This window comes from Mesoplodon densirostris, chromosome 3, assembly GCF_025265405.1.
Source record: "Mesoplodon densirostris isolate mMesDen1 chromosome 3, mMesDen1 primary haplotype, whole genome shotgun sequence".
NCBI classification, from domain to species: domain Eukaryota; kingdom Metazoa; phylum Chordata; class Mammalia; order Artiodactyla; family Ziphiidae; genus Mesoplodon; species Mesoplodon densirostris.
Window position 1 is genome coordinate 156,740,400 of NC_082663.1, and position 21,099 is coordinate 156,761,498.

Sequence of the window (21,099 nt, forward strand, 5' to 3'; positions counted from 1 at the left end):
CCAGGATACCATTATTTCCTAGTAGGCTGGGGAGGAGTTTTTTTCCAGGGCATCCTAATTCCCACTCAAACTTGACCTTCAAGGAAGTCTGATACCCAGGGTTCTCTCACCCTACCAGAGGCAGGATGGTGTGGTGGGGAAGAATACAGGTTCTGGAATCAGGCTGCCCTGGGTTCAAATATCAGCTGTACCACTTACTAGCTATGTGATCCCGGGCTCATTACTTTGTATCTCTGCACCTCAGCTTTATCATCTAAGAATAATAATACAGTCAATTCTCTTTATGTAGGTAGTTTTGTTCCATAAAGTCATGATAAACACTGAATTGGTGAATACTGAACCACTGTTACTAAGGGAAATAGGTTCCTGTGAGCCTCTGGCCACAATATTTTTGGTCAACCAATCAATACATAACATTGTTGTATGTGTGTCTCAGTTTAAATACACCTTACTTAATATATATTGTAAACTCATTAACATTGAACTCATGGCCAACAGCACTATAACTCATGCCTGAACAAAGATTATTTTCTCCCTTAAACACCTCATGGCCCTCCTGCACTTAGGAACACTAGACAACATTGCAGCACTATGCTTGGGGGCCATTTGGAACAGTACTATTACCTTCAAAAGACAAAAATGTATAAAATGTTGGCTTAGACAAGATAGAAGTTTATTTCTCTCACACACAAAATAAGATCAGTTGTAGGTATTCAAAGGCTGGTACAGTGGATCTAAGATGTCATCAGACTCCCAAGCTCAGAAATTTCTACCCCATTATCTTAGTCTAAGTTTTCCATCCTCATCTTATGGTCCAGGGTGGCAGCTGGAGGTACTGTCATCATTTCCACACCACAGGCCAGAGAAAGAAGGAAAAGTAGAAGAGCGAGCATCCACGTGCCACGAGGCTGGTGCACCCCAAACTCTGTGGGACAGAAGTTCCTGCACTCAGGACCCTTCCTGACCTTGGCCTGTCCCTATGTGCCTCTTCCTCTGGCTGGTCATTTGTGTCATTTATAGTATCCTTTAAAATGAACCAATAATAGTAAATAAACTGTTTCCTTGAGTTCTGTGAGACATTATAGCAAATTATCCAATTTGAGGATGGGGTCATGGAAACCCCGATGTGTAACCAAGTTTAACAGAGTATGAGTAACCTGGGGGCCCAGTACTTCTGATTGGCATCTGAATGGGGGTAGCTTTGTGGGACTGAGCCCTTAAACTCTGGGGTCTGTCTTAGGTCAGAATAGTTAGTATCTGAATTAAATTAAATTATAGGGCACCCAATTAGATTGGAAAGGAAAAAGTAAAATTGTCTTTGTATGTGGACACAATAATCTGCCATGCAGAATTTTTGATGGAATTATAAGGAATCTATTATAGCTAATTAGTGAGTTTAGCAAAGTTTCAGGATTCAAAACCAATATTAAAAAATAATCATATAACAACAAATAATAAATAATTTGAATTAAAAACTTAGTACCATTTACAGTAGCATAAAATATGAAACATTTAGTGTTAAAGTTGTCAAAAATATGAGCAATCCGTACGCTGAAAACTGAAAATAATATTCATGAGTGGAATAAAAGAAAACCTTTTAAAATGAAGAAATATGCTATGCTTTTGGGTCAGGAGACTAATTATCGTTCATTCTGAAATAGATAACATTTCATGTGGTCTCAAAATTTCATCAGACTTTTTCATAGAAATTGGCAAACTGATTCTAAAATTTATATAACAATGCAAAAAACCTAGCATTGCAAAAACAGCTTTGAAAAAGATCTAAGTTGGAAGACTTACACTGTCCAAATTCAAGAATTATTATATAAAGATTGTACTCAAGACAAATGAGTCTTGACCATCAGTCTTGGCCATGAGTCCTGCCATCCGTATAGACAAATATATGAATGCAAAGGAAAGAATTCAGAAATAAACCCCAATACAAAGGCAATTTAGCAGAGAACGTCTAGCTTTTTTAAACAAGTGGTGCTGGACCAGTTGGCTATCGAAATCATATGGGGTGAGGGGGTATGGAACTTAGATCCATACCTCATACCATATTTTAAAATTAACCCAAAATGGACCACAGATCTGAATGTAAAATCTAAAGTTATAAAATTTCCAAAACATGTAAAAAATCTTTGGAGGGCTTCCCTGATAGCGCAGTCCTTGAGAGTCCACCTGCCAATGCAGGGGACACAGGTTCATGCCCCGGTCCGGGAAGATCCCACATGCTGCGGAGTGGCTGGGCCCGTGAGCCATGGCCACTGATCCTGCGTGTCTGGAGCCTGTGCTCCAAAATGGGAGAAGCCACAGCATTGAGAGGCCCGTGCACCGCAAAAAAAAAAAAAACTTTGTGAACTTGGATTACATAAATATGTCTTAGATATGACACCAAAAGACCATATATAAATGAACAAACTGGTAAATTGAACATCAAAGTAAGAACTTCTGCTCTTCAAAATACACTGATAAATGAATTAAAAGACAAGTTACATACTGGAAGAAAACATTTGCAAATCATATATCTAATAAGAACATTTATCTGTTAATTCATATATCTGATAAAGTTTAACTATGCCCAATATACAAATTCAAGAATATAAAGACAAACATTGTAATTTTGAAAAATGCAAAAAATTTGAACAGGCAATTCACCAAGAAATATATGCAATACAACAACGTTGGAAAAGAGTTTGGCATTTTCTTAAAAATGTTAATTTCTTAAAATGATCCAGCCTTTCCTCTTCTAGTTAATTAATCCAAGAGAAGAAAAAGCATAGATCCATACCAAGTCCTGTAGTTGAATGTTGCTAGCAGCTTTATTTCTAAGAGACAACACAAGTCTTCATAGATAGGCGCCTGTATGAACCATTGTAGTATAGCCATGAAATGGAATATTACCTGCAATAAAAAGGAATAAACTACAGCTACAGCATGGATGGATCTCAAAACAATTATGCTGTTAAAGAAGCCAGACAAAAGTGTACATGTTATAGGATTTCATTTCTGCAAAACACAAGAACAAGAGTTGGCAAAGCACAGCCTATAAGCAAAATTCAGCCCTCTGCCTTTTGTTTCCTTTTTTTAACAAGTTCTTTGGAACATAGCCATCATCATTTTTTTCATATTTTCTATGACTGCTCTCCTTCTACAATGGGAGAGGTGACATTGCAACATGTAGAGTACTCAGTAACTGGCCTTTTACAGTAAAAATTTGCTGACTCTTGCCTTAGTGTACATGTTGAAGTACATAGAAAACACAATGGAATCTATAGAAATATTCCTAGAATTGATAAGCTAATTTCAGAGTACAAGGTGAATACGCAAAATCAACTGTGTGTCTATATGTTAGCAATAAAAGATTAGAATTTAATTCTCCCCAAATTAATCAACAGATTCAATACAACCCAATCAAAATCCTAACAGACAATTTTCATGAAATTGACAAGCTGATTTAAAGGTTTATATTGAAAAGCAAAGGACCTCAAATAGCCGAAAACCTTGAAAATTAAGAACAAGTTCAGATCACTTATACTATTGATCTCAATATTTAACATAAAGATTCAATAATCATGACAGTGTGGTATTGGCGTTAGATAAACATAGAAATGAATGCAACACACAGAAACTCCAGAAATAGAATTGAATTTCAACAAAGGTGCAAGTATAATTCAATATGGAAACAGAAATCTTTTTAGCAGGTGATGTTGGAACACCTGGTTATCAGTATAGAGAAAAACTAACACTAATTATTACCTCACATCATATTCACTCACGGAAATGAATCATAAAGTTAAAGACAAAATTCTATTAAACTACTGGAAGAAAACATGGTACAAAATATTTGTTACACTGACTGAGGCAAAGATTTCATGAATAGGACATAAAAAGCATAACTTTAAGGGGAAAGAGTGATAAGATGGACATTAAAATTAATTTTTTTCTCTTCATAAGGCATAAGAAAATTAAAAGCAAACCACAAACTGGGAGAAAATATTTGCGAAATTTACAATTGAGTCCAGAAAAAATAAAACTCAAAAATGAGAAGAAAAACAGCTCAATAAAAATAGGCAAACAACCCAATAAAAATGGGGAAAATATTTGAACATAACTTCACAAAAGGAGATATATGAATAGGCGATAAGTATAAGATACTCAACATCACTAGTTATCAGGAAAATGCAAATTAAAACCACAATGAGATATTATTATACATCCAGTAGAATAGTTAATATTAAAAAGACTGACAAGGGCTTTCCTGGTGGCACAGTGGTTGAGACTCCGCCTGCTGATGCAGGGGACATGGGTTCGTGCCCCGGTCCGGGAAGATCCCACGTGCCGCGTGAGCCATGGCCGCTGAGCCTGTGTGTCTGGAGCCTGTGCTCTGCAACGGGAGAGGCCACAGCAGTGAGAGGCCTGCATACCGAAAAAAAAAAAAAAATGACTGACAATACCCAGTGTTGATAAGGATGCGTAACAATTCGAACTCTCAAATATTGCTGATAGGAATGCAAACTGTCCAGCTATTTTTTGCAAAAACAGTACTGCAGTATCTTATAAATTTAAAACACTTACCATAAAACCGAGTAATCACATTCCAAGAAAAATGAAAGCATATGGCCACACACAAACTTCTACAGAAATATACATGGTAGTATTCTATGCGCATTGTATACATATATAGTGATATGCATACATATTATACATAATAGTTCTAAACTGGAAACAAACCAATTTCCTCAACTGTTGAATGGTTATAAAAATTATGGATCTCCTTACTATGGAATACTACACAGGAATGAAAAGGAACACAATATTAATAAATGCAACAAATTTGTGATACATTGACAACATGGATTAATCTCAAAAGCATTATGCTAAGTGAAAGAATTCAAACACAAAAGACCACATACTGTATGATTCCATTTATATTAAATTCTAGGAAACACAAAAGTGTAGTGAAAGAAAGCAGATCAGTGATTACCTGGTCATGGAAGGGTGCTAACTTCAAAGGGAAACAAGAAAACTTTTTAGGGTGATATAACTGTTGTGTTTCTTGATTGTGGTGGTGGTTACATGACAACATGATTTTAACATTCATCGAAGTGTAATGTAAATGGGTAATGTTTATTATCTATCAATTATAACTCACCCCCCCAAAATTAATTTCAAAATATGGAAAGAAAAGAGGCATAAAAATTAAGGAAATGATGGCCTCCCTGGTGGCGCAGTGGTTGAGAGTCCGCCTGCCCATGCAGGGGATATGGGTTCGTGCCCGGGTCCGGGAGGATCCCATATGCCGTGGAGCGGCTGGGCCGGTGAGCCCTGGCCGCTGAGCCTGCACGTCCAGAGCCCGTGCTCCGCAACGGGAGAGGCCACAACAGTGAGAGGCCCACATGCCACAAAAAAAAATTAAGCAAATGAAAAAAATAGGCAATTATTAACTTCAGGAACATTCAAAATTTGTGCCAGGAAAAACAAAAGGATTAGTACACAAACAGTGTATAACAGAGTCAGAAAGTCAATCATAGATATTGACATACCTCCAAATTGTGATGTGCCTATAATAGGAGCATTTGAGGAAGAGGAAAAGGGATGGTGAAGTGGTATTAACTCATCACCTGTCAAAATGGGAAGACAATATATTGTAAATCAATGATCAAAAATAGCATTATAAACATATTATTTAGAAATCTATAAAAGTATTTATATTGGGAAGTTGGATCATGGAGTGGAAAGATAGGTAGTGAACTACCTTTCTCATTTAAAGAATTGTTTAACTTTGAAAGCTATGCTAATATATTTATTTGACTAAAATAATTTTAAAATAAAAATTCTTGATTAAATACTTGATTTATTCAGTTTTTATATTCCTTTATTATTAATAAGAGCATTTAAGTCTATTTTCCCATAGCTTTTTATATTTTTTCTCTGATTTATGAATCATTTGGTTTAAACTTTCTTTTTGATATGGGGATTATGAAGAACACTGTTTTAAATTTTATCAACTGAACATTTCTTTTTACATTTTGATTTCTGGTTTCTAATTTTTGGCTTTGTGGTGAAGGCCATAAGAGAATATATCTTATGAAATCAATGTTTGATTTCATTGATTCAGTTTTCATTTCAAAAACTCTATTATAAAGTTTTTGTTGTAGTCAAGAAAATGGCCAACATTTGTAATTATTCCCTGGGCTTAAAATAAGAATATATATTCTCTATTTTCAAGGTGGAAATATGTGTATTTTATATGTGTATATATATGTATATATATATATATATATATATTTTTTTTTTTTTTTTTTTTTTTTTTTTTGCGGTACACTGGCCTCTCACTGCCGTGGCCTCTCCCCTTGCGGAGCACAGGCTCTGGACGTGCAGGCTCAGCGGCCATGGCTCACGGGCCCAGCTGCTCCGCAGCATGTGGTATCCTCCCGGACTGGGGCACGAACCCATGTCACCTGCATTGGCAGGCGGACTCTCAACCACTGCGCCACGAGGGAAGCCCTATATATATATTTTTAACTGATGTATAGTTGATTTACAATGTGATAATTTCTGCTGTACAGCAAAGTGATTCAGTTATATATGCATTTTTTAAATATTCTTTTCCATTATGGTTTATCACAGAATATTGAATATATTTCCCTGTGTACAAATAAAATTTCTTTGTTGTTTAAACAAAATCTCTGTCATATTTTTTAACTAACTACTTCATCTATCAAATTCTTGGAATTGTATATTAAAGTCCATCATTAAGACATTAATCAACTTCTTTAAAAATTTTTTAAACCTTTGCCTAACCTATTCCTATTCTACATTGCTATTGCAAACAGTTGCTACATTGTTTTGTTTGATTTCATAACTGTGATTAAGTTTTATGAATTTGTCCTTTGTTATCATAAAATATTCCTCTTTTGTGATTTATGCTTTCAGTTGACTTAATTATTGCTTTATCTGTAATTAATAACGCCACCAATATTCTCTAATTTTTGCACTTGCCTAACACACCTTTGCCCAATTTCATATTTGTGTTCTTTCATTTTTTAAAATTGGTTTTAAAACTCACCTTGTAAAAATTTTGCTATGTATATGCACACAAATAGAAACTTAAAAATACACATCCAAGTTCCAATAGCCCACAGATATTATTTAGATGACCACATATATAACCCACACCCAGTATTCCCTACCCCCGTCCACAGGCCAGCATTTCTAAGTGGTACCTCTGGTTTCCTATGTCAGGGAAACAGCAACTATTACAGAGATTAACTGAGACAGAATTGAGGGTCTGTTCTTAGACCTTACTTTCTTACTATAAATTGACAAACCTTTTATTTGAAAGAAGAAAGAGTGCAGAGTCCTAAAGACTTCAGGATTATACAAAAGGGAGTCAGTGTAGAGCAAAGAATGGAGCTACCGTGAATATCTGTGGGCCAAGTTCACTGGCTTCACAATTTTTCTTCAGATCCATTCTGAGCACAGAACAAGGGACCAAGTATATTTTGTCTGTGACATGGGTGTGAGATGTACTTGATGCAATGGGAAGCAACAAGCCTGAACACTAAACTGATTCCCCTCAGGCTGAGATATCTGTTTCCAGAGAGGATAGGAACAAAGAACACTTAGTATGTGTGCCTTTAATGAGGAGCTGTGGGGAATCCACCTGTCTGAATCTAAGTGTTCTCCAGTGAAAAAATCTTTCTGACTCCCCCACTAGCTGTGACATTCTCATGATTCAGGGTCAGGCAAGGAGCCAATGGAGACAGGGGTCCCATGATAGCCTCTCACAGAAGCAGAGCAGCCAGGTAAGAAAATCTGGGAAAGCAGGTGAGGACGCAGTTATCTCCCACAGAGGCAGATTCACACAGACAAAAACACATACATTTACATTTGGAGAAACACACACTAAATGCTTCAGCATCTCACCAAGTTCAAACGGGAAACATCACCTGGTTTAACATGTACAAGCCTTTCCTCTTTCAGGATGTACTGCCCATTGCAGAATAGAGCAAGCATGTTTCCAAGGTGGAAATAGAAAATTAAGCAGTGGGAAACGAAAGAGGTAACTAAGGGCAGCATTGCTAAGATCAGTGACGGCAAGCTCTTAGAAATCCTGGCCAAAAGCTCAGAGCCAAGAGCCACCCTCTTTCCTCACAAAAGAGACTCTTCTGTCAGACATTCAAGACCCTCCTATTCTGCCCTTAAGCTCCACCGTTTTATTAGTTGCTTCCTTGTGTACCTTCACTGTGGTCTATGACCACATTAGAGAAGTGTCTCAGAGGGAGGTTGCTTGGATGCCACATGGAACCCCACAGAGGTGGGTCAGCTTGAGCTGGAGTCCAAGCACTAAGCATCCTCAGTTTTAAGGTCCAGGAACACAAACATTCAATGCTGCAAAACATGAGATGTCTCAGAGACAGTCACAAACTAAAGAGATTCACAAGGGACTAATATATGAAACCAGGCCCTCTTACCACATTGACTTGGGGGTTGGGGCCAACGTTGATTGTACTCCTGGTAGGACTATCTCAGCAAACATTGACAGGAAGTGGCTAACCTTAATGCTGGCAGATCTCTCGACATAGAGTCTGGGTTATTTAGAGCCTGTACACCTGTTTTTGCCTTTGCCAGTTCCCAGACAATAGGAAAAACCCTACACCATCCTGCTATACTTCTTTCACATTCTACTACCATTTCCATTATGGGAAATAGCTTACAATTGACCCTAATATCAACATCTACTCTTTGGAGCACAATGAAAAAGTCTGCACAAATATTGTTTTGGTTTTTCCTTGATGCAACCCCTGTACCCCACTTCTACATTCTACATCCTTTCCCTGAAGTACTTTCTTTCAATAGCTCTGGGTACTGCCAACTACTGCCTTTCTACCTTTTAATTCTGTGATATAATTTATGAGAAAATGGCTTCAGGTCTCAGAATTTTACGTTGGTTTTACTAATTTAACTCTCAAAATGCTGGATACTTTATAGTCACCATACTATATACATCCTGCAACCACTCTCCTAAAAGTATTGCCTGTGACACCCTTTATCCCAGTCAGTCAAGACATTTAACCTGTACATCTCATCCCCTGAAATGCCATCTCCTCTCCTCTTTACTATTCGAATACTGTGTATTCTTACATATTCAAAATTCTCTATCTGACTCTTTCTGCCTGCATTAATTCCTTAAGGCTGGGATTATCACTTGGATATGCCCCCATAACTTGACTTTCTCTATGAATCTCTTTTTCCTCTTCAAAAATAATACCAAATACCAGTGATCCTGTTTTGGCCAGCACAGGGAGAAAAGAAGTCTCTTCACAGAATGCAGTACATAGCAAACTCACTAGCATGCTTAGCTCATCCAAGCCAACATTTGTGAGCTACTGCAATGACATTTTGATGCTATCCAGTTACAACATTGAGGGAAAACTGCCAGGCAGATCCTTCAGTGCCTAGAAGTAGTAAAATCCTGAGAAAATAAGAGAGATCCAGAATGAATTTGAGTGAGTTGTATAAAGTTATTCGGGTAAAAGAACTTATGACTTTAAACAAATAGCTAAATCTCATTGCTTCATTTTTCTGTTCTGCTTAATGAAGCTTGTTATTTTTTAAATTTACATATTTTAAATCTGTAAGAAATGTGTGTAAGGCAGGAAGACACTGCCTGGCACTTGGTTATAGTCTCAATAAATGGTTGATAATTGAAACTTGGACGTAAAACTAGGGAGGAATATAAAGAAAAGGGCATTTCAGCTGTTTCAAGACTATAAATGTTATGCGTTCTTTCAATCTAATCTGTCATCACCTAATTTCCCTGAATCCCAGGTTCTTCATCTCTGATTCTTCTTCTCAGGGTCCTCACTTATGAATGATGGATTACAGAAGTTCCTGGTGGCCTAGTGGTTAGGATTCTAGGCTTTTACTGCTGTGACCCAGGTTCCGTACCTGGCCAGGGAACTGAGATCCTACAAGCCATGTGAGGCGGCCAATATATATATATATATATATATATATATATGAATGATATGGATTAAAAGAAATTGTGTATGTGAAGATAACTTGTATATACCAGATATTCATTAAATGTTATTGAAGTATGAATTAAGCTGCATGAAATCAAAGATAATTAAACACAAATTAAAATTATAGAAATTAACCAGCTATTTATTTCATTAAAACTCGCTTCATAGAATTATCTAATGTGAATTAATTCTCAATGACAAAACAGTATCATAAGAAATTTGCTCAAATGATGACATTATCAATCTCATCTACTTTTATATTTGAAGTGTTATTAATTAAGAAATACATTTTGGATTGGTATCATTAAAAAATTGTAATCTCTAAACAATATATGGAGCCTAATTAAATAAATATTTCCTTTTACTTTTGACCACATTTTCTCCCCTGCAGACATGGGCAGAGACAACCAGACTGGAGTCACAGAATTCTTTCTCCTGGGACTCTCTGGGCAGTCAGAGCAGGAGGAGGTTCTCTTTGGGCTGTTCTTGTGGATGTACCTGGTCACCCTCATTGGGAACTTTCTCATTGTCTTGGCTATCAGCTGTGACAGTCATCTCCAAACACCCATGTCCTTATTCTTGGCCAACCTCTCCTGTGTCAACATCTGCTTTTCATCAGTCACTATCCCCAAGAAGCTGGTGAATCACATACTGTGAAGCAAGTCTATCTCTTACATGGAATGTACGACCCAGATCTACTTCTTCATCATTTTCATCAACATAGATGGGTTCCTCCTGAGTGTGATGGCCTATGATGATTATACTGCCATCTGTTGCCCACTCCACTACACCATGATCATGAGGCCCAAACTCTGTGTCCTTCTGGTGGCTGCATCTCGGCTCAGTACAAATCTGCATGCTCTCCTCCAGACTCTTCTCATGGTGCAACTCACATTTTGTTCCAACAATGCTGTGTATAACTTTTTCTGTGACCCTTATCCTATTCTAAAACTCTCTTGTTTGAATACCTTTATCAATGACCTGATGGTATTCACTGTGGGTGAACTGGTATTTATGACACCATTTACATGTATCATCATTTCATATGATTACATCTTCTCTAAAGTACTGAAGTTGCCATCTGCCCATGGAATAAGGAAAGCCCTGTCCACGTGTGGATCCCACCTCACTGTGGTCTCCCTGCTCTATGGGGCAATCCCGGGGGTCTATAAGCACCCTTCATCCTCGTACTCAGTGCAAGATGTGGTGACTATTGTCATCTTCACAGTGGTGACTCCTCTCATCAATCTCTTCATCTACAGCTTGAGAAATCATGACATGAAGGGAGCTTTAAGGAAACTAATTTCATATTCTATACTTTAAAACTTTTAGAACTGAGAGGACTCTTGGATAGCATACATTTTTTCATTTTACAGACCAAGAAACTGAGTCCCTATAGGTGTAAATTTACCCATGACTATTCCTGTAATTAATGATATGTGATCATGGTCATGCTTTTAAATATGAGGCTGATAGGTGCTCATAAGTCATAAAACCATCAGTTATGTATAAAAAGGTGTGATTTTAAAACACTTATTTTACAGACAACAAAAATTCAGGAAAAGACAGGATTGGGTCCAGCAACCCTATGAGACAGTTGCTACTATATGGTCTGAGAATTTCAGAAAACTTTAGAGTTGGCTCTCCTCAGTGTCACCTGTCCTCTATGGCCTCACATTAGGAGATGTTAAATTATCCCCAATTTACTGAGTCACAGAAAAGTTACCTTTTCCAGGGCTGTACAATGAGCAATTATTGGTTACAAATGGTGCTGTTACTTTCAGGGTCTTTGGTCATTACTGAATTAGTTAACTTTTCCTCTGTCTTAGGCTCAATTCCTACCCTCTCCTCTCACAGCTCAGAACCTAGCCCTGCACTATTCTTCTTCCCCCACAACCAATCTAACTTCTTGGTGGTTTATTGCCTGGCATGGGTGTCAGGGATGGGTATCAGAGGGTGGCGAGCCTCAGACAGTAGCTAGAATTCCTCATATAAATCTCGGTATCCCTTCAAATTTAGATGGGCTAAGAGAAGCAGAGGTTCCCTTAATGCTAAACTGTCCAGAGTTCCTATAACAACTTAGGAACATGAAAACATGAATTAATTACAGGATTTGGATTAGAACCCAGAACTTCTGACTCCAAGTCCAGAGTTTGTTCCAATCCATGGGGAAAGTTTCTAGGAGCCCTTGCCTCTTTTCCTACTCTACACCTGAGGGTTCCCACCTCGTCTTCCCTGGTGTCCAGGGAGCACTCACCTAAATCTCCAGTGGTCATTCTTCAAAAGCCTTCAATTCCTCATTGGCCTTCTCTCCTTTCTCAATCTTCTCTACTCTCGTGAAAAATCAGTACTCATTGTCCTCACTATCACCTTCTTTCCCACTTGGTCCCAACACTGACCAGCTCTTACCATGAGCACAGCAACAGGCTTATCGTGGTTCTGACTGCCTCCTGCTTCCCCATACACATATCTGTCCTGCACACAGGATCAGTTTAATCCTCCTAAAACATTGATGGCATCCTGTCAGCCACTCCTTATAGAAATATTGAAGAGGCCAGGATAAATCCAAGTATTACCTTCAAATACAAGCACAAGATGACTCGGCCCCAAGCCATACTTACAACTTTGTTTGTCATCAACTCACATAATTATATGTTCCATGACTCTCTCCTAATTCTCTTCCTCTTTCTTTCATTCGTCTGCTGAAAAACTCCCTTGATTTTTTTTTTTTTTTTGGTAAACGGGCTGCTCACGGTTGTGGCCTCTCCCGTTGTGGAGCACAGGCTCTGGACGCGCAGGCTCAGCGGCCATGGCTCACGGGCCCAGCCGCTCCTCGGCATGTGGGATCTTCCTGGACCAGGGCACGAACCCGTGTCCCCTGCATCGGCAGGCGGACTCCCAAACACTGTGCCACCAGGAAAGCCCTCCCTTGATTTTTAAAGACTCTAATAATTGTGCATTCCCCTTAACTCCTTTACTAATTACATCTCACAGACATGTACTGAGCACACAACACAGTTCTTCTTGGATGTAGTAAATGAATTCCCAAATGTATGTTGGTGCCAGTGGGAACCTGACTACATGTGACAAAATCAATGTAGTGTTCTGAACTGTTAAGTTTTATTTTAGAAGTAGTTTAGTGCAAATGTTTGAGATATAATAACATGGACTAATGTTGGTGTTTAAGGTTACATGACTCATTTTGGTCTCATCATATCCTTCCTTGCATTACCCATATCTGCATACATGTCTCCTCTGGTTATTACATTACATATTCACTTTGATAAAATACCATAGATTATGCATGGGCACATCCCATACAATGCTCGGTAGAGTTTTTGTTCATCCCAAATAATCATGTATTGAAAAATCACTGATGATGTGGTAGGCAAGTCTAATGGTAACCTGGGAAGTGAACATTCCTAGACACACAAAAAATCAGAAGGGTAAAAATTTAAATCTAGGGAACTAAAGTACTGAGAAGGTTACTCCAGAACACAGAAAGATTTCACTGCATTCTGGGACCCAAAGAAGCAGCAGGGTTGAATGAAAAGAGCCATGTTTGGGATATAGTTTTATTGCTCATCCATCTCTCCCTCAACTGTCAGTCAAAAGTTGGCTGTGAGAAGGAGCATGAGGATAGAGAGAAATCATTGAACTTACAATAGGGTACAAAGTCAAAGGGAAAATCACTCTCTATCTACATGGTCCCCACTCGTTCATCTCAAGGGAGAAATCATCATTCACCAGACAGAAGATCCTGTCTGAAGGGGAAAAGAAATCTCATCAGTGTGGTGTTAGCAGAAAGAGGAAAGGCCTCTGTCTTGCTCAGACTGGCTGTGGTGTGAGGTTATATGCTGTTTAATTCTACCAGAGCCTCGAGTCTTTAAACCTCCTACTTCTGAGGGCCACCTTCAACTCCATCTTCACTGGCTCCTTGCATTACTTCAACCACTTAAGGGGAATGAAGGGGAAATAAGAAAAGAGGTTTACTCTAAGGTCCAGGTAGAATCAGCCTCTGTTGTGGCTTCCTGCATGTGAGAGTCACACATGACATGAAGTGGTCATAAATCAAAGCTCAGCCTCATGCAGGGCTTCGAGGGACCTCTGCCCATAGAAGCAAAGCAGTGCCAGGCTGGCAGAGTCCCCCCTGGGAGCAGCCAGGAAATCAGGATTGTGTCTGGGAATTCACCGTCCAGGGCCTGAGTTAGCAGAGGCCAGGCCTCTGCCAGGAGCCTCTTCTCTGCAGCTGGGACTCCCTAAAGACACCACCCCCACTTCCCCACAGGCAACTTCCATCTAGCACTAGTTAGCCAACAGGAACAGCTCTTTGTGAGCCAATTAAAACCATTTGGACACAAACCACCTAGAGGGGTGGGATAGGGTGGGTGGGAGGGAGGGAGATTCAAGAGCGAAGAGATATGGGAACATATGTATATGTATAACTGATTCATTTTGTTATAATGCAGAAACTAACACACTATTGTAAAGGAGTTATACTCCAATAAAGATGTTTAAAAAACAACAAAAACAAACAAACAAAAAACATATGGAGGGAAAAGTTTGGTTTCACCTCAATGATGTTGGAATAAAGGCTCATCCTTCTTCCTGGCACATTTCCCCAGATACTGTTCTCCCTGGAGGGAGCAAGGATTGCTCCATGTCACGGCCATTGGAGGTATTTTCAAGTTTCATGGAATCATTTTCTTCTAACTTGTCCTTCAAGTGTCTGTTCCAAGGCCATGGTTTCCATCAGAGTCCAGCACCATCTCTCATGAGCTGAAGAAGCCCTTCCTGCTATTCCCTGGATATTGTAGCCTAGTAGATATTCTTAGTGTTCTGCCTGTAATATCTTGTCTCCTTGTGCTTGAGGGCAGAAAGCTAGGATTTTATATGAACTTTATCTATCACATTGTCAGTTGGCCTTCTAGTAGATGACTTTGTTCTCGGCATTGACCTTTTGTCACTTGAATATTCAAAGCTGGCTATGTCTAACTTATGAACTCTGATTCCAAATGAATCTGGTTTTCTAGATTAACTTTTCATTTGTGAGCCACACAGAGGTACACAGTATATTGCCAAGCCCACTGGCAAAACAGGCCACCTTTTATTCATTCTAAACTTCAGGCATATCCTGTTGCTCGTCAAAAACTACTGGTTCAGGTTCATCATGATTTCTAAATGTGACATACAACTGATATAAAGGCACAAACTTGCCCTTGTATTGTGGATGGATATATTTGCCAAGAAGGATGTGAGGTTATCTTTGTTGCATGAAAGTAACTGCAGATATCCCTTAAGAATTCAGACTTGATGATGCAGATCAAATCCCACAATACAAAGCCATGATTACAACACAAACTCCCTATAGAACCTAAAAAGACCAAAGAACTGCCTAGTGATCCAGTTGTTTCAAGAAATTTCTATCGTAAATAAATTCAGCTTATATCCTTAAAAATTGTCATAATGAAGCCAAAAGTAGTCTCAAGAAATCATATCTAATATAATATTTTGGTAAAGAAATCATTCAAAGCCAAATAGGTAAATAAATTACTCTGACTTTACTACATGAAGTGGGGAGGAGAGGATCAGGAATGAGGGAACAGGGACATGGTATAATACTGATGACATTTATATGGTCAGGCCACTCAGGATAGGGGTTCTCTTCCTCTCTGAACATCCCCTGCTCAACCACTGCCTGCTTCCCCTATACCCTACTCACACGACTGAACTTCCTACATGCTTGCCCCAGGCTCAGGCTAGTGATTGTCCTTATCAAAGGGGTAGTATGGGTCCCGGTAACTAATGCGCCAAACTGATGTAATTCCCTCTATAACTGGCAATCTACACCCCCTACCATCCATTAAGCCACTGATGTCTCTGTTGCTGACTCCAGGCTTCTTCTTTGGTCTTAAACTGGGTAAATGTAGGCCTTATAGGCCTGCTGGGTGCAGCCCAACAGTTGGCAGAGCCAGCCAGGAGAACAAGGAAACTCTTGTGAGCACTGAGATGTTGGGAAATACAGGATGGGGAATGGAATGTTGCAGGGGTTGTCCACTAGCTTGTGGGGCCTGAAAGTTGTGGGTTTTATCCCGGGGTGGCCGGCCATTCACACGTGGGGTCCAAAAGTTGAGGGGGTAATCCTGAAAGTTGCAGGGGTAGTACTGCAGTGGATGTCTACTAGTATGTGGGACCCTGTAGTGGCCGTGCATGATGAATGGGGGCTGCCAAGAGATCTGGAGAACAATGGCCCCTCATGGCTCTGCTATTGTATCAAAGTGAGCCTTCTGTAATTGGTTAAGCTAGCTCTCTGGAAGGAATTGGTATTTCTCTTCCTGTACCTTTGAGATGTATATGATCTACCTGGGTTCTCAGGAACTTTAATCTAATCATATGTGATCTCTAAGAGTAAATGAACAAAAAGGAGCAAGGATTTTAAAATTCTTTATGGGAATAATTATGTTTTGGGAATGTCTATCTAAAATAGTCTCTCAAGATTTTTGTAACTTGAAACTAAACTAAGTTACATGAAGAGAATTCATTGACTAAGTCATTTCAAAAAAGGTAAAATATTGGAACATTAATTGCTGGGCAGGTCTAAGTTTATCTACTTTGGCCTGCTTAGGAGAATAAGACTAAAGCATTAAGCTTACCAATCAGGAAATGCACAATTGTTTTTTGGTTTTGGTGAGAGATTAAGGTTTTTAAGGGTTAAGATTATAATCAGTCATAATTCTAGTTACTATAACCAAGATTCTTTATTGCTTACATTGTGATAATATGTTTAACTGTGACTTTTTAAGTCTTTTGTCTTTTGTAGACAGTTATTGTTGTACTCTGATGCTTTTGCAAAAGTGCTTCATCTTCCAGATTCATAGGAACGACCTTTGGATAATAACAGGTCTCTGATAAATTTCAGATTACACTTCAGAACTGGGTGAAAACTTAAATAATCCTAAAGGAAAACCTGATGGCTTCATAAAAAGTTAATGGAAGGATTGGTTACTGAGTGAACTGGTGAATATGGTTATAATATTTATGGGTTTTGTCTGGAAAGTTTTGATCTGTGTTTTCCAGATAGAGAGATGCCCTTCCCCTCAAGTTAGTTGTGACTTACAGCAATTGGGTAAACTACTCCTGAGGGTAGAATTGAAACATTTTTCTCTTCTCTCTGCCCAGTCCCTCCAAAACCTGGGACTCTTGGTTTCTGAGCAGCCTTATCAGGTGAATGGGAAAGACTGTCTCCTGGCATGTGCACGAATCTTGATATTTGGGATACCTCTAGAAGACAGAAATCCACTGAGGTGGAGGCTTATGACAGGCTTTTGTCATGGCATTCCTGGCCTTGAGGGGCCTTTGGGGAATTCAGTCTGAGACTCCTGAGGACTTCTACCTCAGCCAGCTTGAAGGAGCTGATATGGTCAATTGCAAACAAACTAGTTTTGATTTGCTGTGTTTGGTGGAGAGGAGGGTTATTTCAGAGAGAAAAAAGACTATGTTTTAGTGGATGTTAAATTCTATTTCTGTTAGTTAAGTTCTGTATTTATGACAGTTATTGTGTTAACCATGCTTTTGCCCTGATGTTCTGAATGGAAAGAAAATTATCTAGCGAAATTTTCACAGATTATAACTACTCATGAAATGTGACACTGCTTGTTTAAGTCTGCTGCTAATAGCACATGTGCAATGCTTCTGTGACAATTGAGTGTAAGTGATAAAATGTATAGCCTATAAAGTGTTTCCCCATTAACATATCTCTGAGCCTGTTCATGAGATCAGCGTAGTTTTCCTCCAACGTGAGTGACTAGGTGAATATAAAGGAGACCTAACAGCGAGGGACATGATCTGAACCTGAGGTAAGAGCCAGCATTGAGGGATGGATATTTTGAGCATCACTGCTTTCTAACAAGATTTGCAATCAAAAGGGGAAATGATGGAAAATATGCACATATTCAGGTATGTGGGAAGTCAGAGGGCTTATGCATGTATTAACTTAAATTTTACCACCCATTTATGATAAAAACCCTGCAGCAAGTAGGCATAGAGGGAATTTTCTTCAACATAATAAAGGCCATATATGACAAACCCACAGCCAACATCGTCCTCAATGGTGAAAAACTGAAAGCATTTCCACTAAGATCAGGAACAAGACAAGGTTGCCCACTCTCACGACTATTATTCAACATAGTTTTGGAAGTTTTATCCACAGCAATCAGATATGAAAAAGAAATTAAAGGAATCCAAATTGGAAAAGAAGAAGTAAAGCTGTCACTGTTTGCAGATGATATGATACTATACATAGAGAATCCTAAAGATGTTACCAGAAAACTACTAGAGCTAAACAATGAATTTGGTAAAGTAGCAGGATACAAAATTAATGCACAGAAATCTCTGGCATTCCTATACACTAATGATGAAAAATCTGAAAGTGAAGTTAAGAAAACACTCCCATTTACCATTGCAACAAAAAGAAAAAAATATCTAAGAATAAACCTACCTAAAGGAGACAAAAGACATATATGCAGAAAAGTATAAGACACTGATGAAAGAAATTAAAGATGATACAAATAGATGGAGAGATATACCATGTTGTTGGATTGGAAGAATCAACTTTGTGAAAATGACTATACTACCCAAAGCAATCTACAGATTCAATGCAATCCGTATCAGACTACCACTGGCATTTTTCACAGAACTGGAACAAAAAATTTCACAATTTTTATGGAAACACAAAAGACCCCGAATAGCCAAATCAATCTTGAGAATGAAAAACGGCATTGGAGGAATCAGGCTCCCTGACCGCAGACTATACTACAAAGCTACAGTAATCAAGACAGTATGGTACTGGCACAAAAACAGAAATATAGATCAACGGAACAGCATAGAAAGCCCAGAGATAAACACACGCACATATGCTCACCTTATCTTTGATAAAGGAGGCAGGAATGTACAGTGGAGAAAGGACAGCCTCTTCAATAATTGGGGCTGGGAAAACTTGACAGGTACATGTAGAAGTATGAGCTTAGAACACTCCCTACCACCATACACAAAAATAAGCTCAAAATGAATTAAAGATCTAAATGTAAGGCCAGAAACTATCAAACTCTTAGAGGAAAATATAGGCAGAACACTCTATGACATAAATCACAGCAAGATCCTTTTTGACCCACCTCCTAGAGAAATGGAAATAAAAACAAAAATTAAAAAATGGGACCTAATGAAACTTCAAAGCTTGGCACAGCAAAGGAGACCATAAAGAAGACCAAAAGACAACCCTCAGAATGGGAGAAAATATTTGCAAATGAAGCAACTTTGTCAGTTGGGTTAATCTCCAAAATTTACATACGACTCATGCAGCTCAATAACAAAAAAGCCAAAACCCAATCCAAAAATGGGCAGAAGACCTGAATAGACATTTCTCCAGAGAAGACATACAGATTGCCAACAAACACATGAAAGAATGCTCAACATCATTAATCATTAGAGAAATGCAAATCAAAACTACAAAGAGGTATCATCTCACACCGGTCAGAATGGCCATCATCAAAAAGTCTAGAAACAATAAATGCTGGAGAGGGTGTGGAGAAAAGGGAACACTCTTGCACTACTGGTGGGAATGTAAATTGATACAGCCACTATGGAGAACAGTTTGTAGGTTCCTCAAAAAACTAAAAATAAACTACCGTATGACCCAGCAATCCCACTACTGGACATATACCCTGAGAAAGCCATAATTCAAAAAGAGTCATGTACCAAAATGTTCATTGTAGCTCTATTTACAATAGCCAGGAGCTGGAAACAACCTAAGTGTCCATCATTGGAAGAATGGATAAAGAAGATGTGGCACATATATACAATGGAATATTACTCAGCCATAAAAGGAAACGAAATTGAGTTACTTGTAGTGAGGTGCATGGATCTAGAGTCTGTCATACAGAGTGAAGTAAGTCAGAAAGAGAAAGACAAATACCATATGCTAACTCATATATATGGAATCTAAGAAAAAAATGTCATGAAGAACGTAGGGGTAAGATGGGAATACAGAAACAGACCTAGTAGAGAATGGACTTGAGGATATGGGGAGGGGGAAGCGTAAGCTGTGACCAAGTGAGAGAGTGGCATGGACATATATACACTACCAAATGTAAAATAGATAGTGGGAAGCAGCCGCATAGCACAAGGAGATCAGCTCGGTGCTTTGTGACCACCTGGAGGGGTGGGATAGGGAGGGTGGGAGGGAGGGAGATGCAAGAGGGAAGAGATATGGGATCATATGTATATGTATAATTGATTCACTTTGTTATAAAGCAGAAACTAACACACCATTGTAAAGCAATTATATTCCAATAAAGATGTAAAAAAAAAAAAAACTAAACATAGAATTACCATATGACCCAGCAATCCCACTACTGGGCACATACCCTGAGAAAACCATAGTGAAAAAGACACATGCACCGCACCCCAATGTTCAATGCAGCACTATTTACAATAGCCAGGTCATGGAAGCAACCTAAATGCCCATCAACAGATGAATGGATAAAGAAGATGTGGTACATATATACAATGGAATATTACTCAGCCATAAAAAGGAACGTAATTGGTTCATTTGTTGAGACGTGGATGAATCTAGAGACTGTCATACAGAGTGAAGTAAGTCAGAAAGAGAAAAACAAATATCACATATTAACGCATGTATGTGCAACTTTGAAAAATGGTACAGATGGACTGGTTTGCAGGGCAGAAATTGAGACACAGATGTAGAGAACAGATGTATGGACACCTGGGGAGGAAAGTGGTGGTGGGCAGGGGTGATGTGACGAATTGGGAGATTGGGATTGACATGTATACACTGATGTGTATAAAATGGATGACTAATAAGAACCTGCAGTATATAAAAAAAATAGTGAGGGAAGCTGCGTATGTGGGTAAGGTAGGAGGTCTATGGGAGCTCTCTGTACCTTCTGCTCAGTTTTGCTGTGAAGCTAACACTGATCTAAAAAAATAAAGTCTACTAAAAATGTTGGTAAAACTGGTTTGGGAGAGAAGATAAAACATCCAATTTAAA

General features: G+C 38.7%; 1 protein-coding gene across 1 annotated transcript; it reads left to right on the forward strand.

Annotated features, from left to right (window-relative positions):
• Positions 1–10,427: 10,427 nt before the first annotated feature.
• Positions 10,428–11,357, forward strand: LOC132486988 (olfactory receptor 1361-like). The gene is given in 1 exon segment (XM_060094530.1): positions 10,428–11,357. A coding segment is annotated over 1 exon segment (930 nt).
• Positions 11,358–21,099: the final 9,742 nt, after the last annotated feature.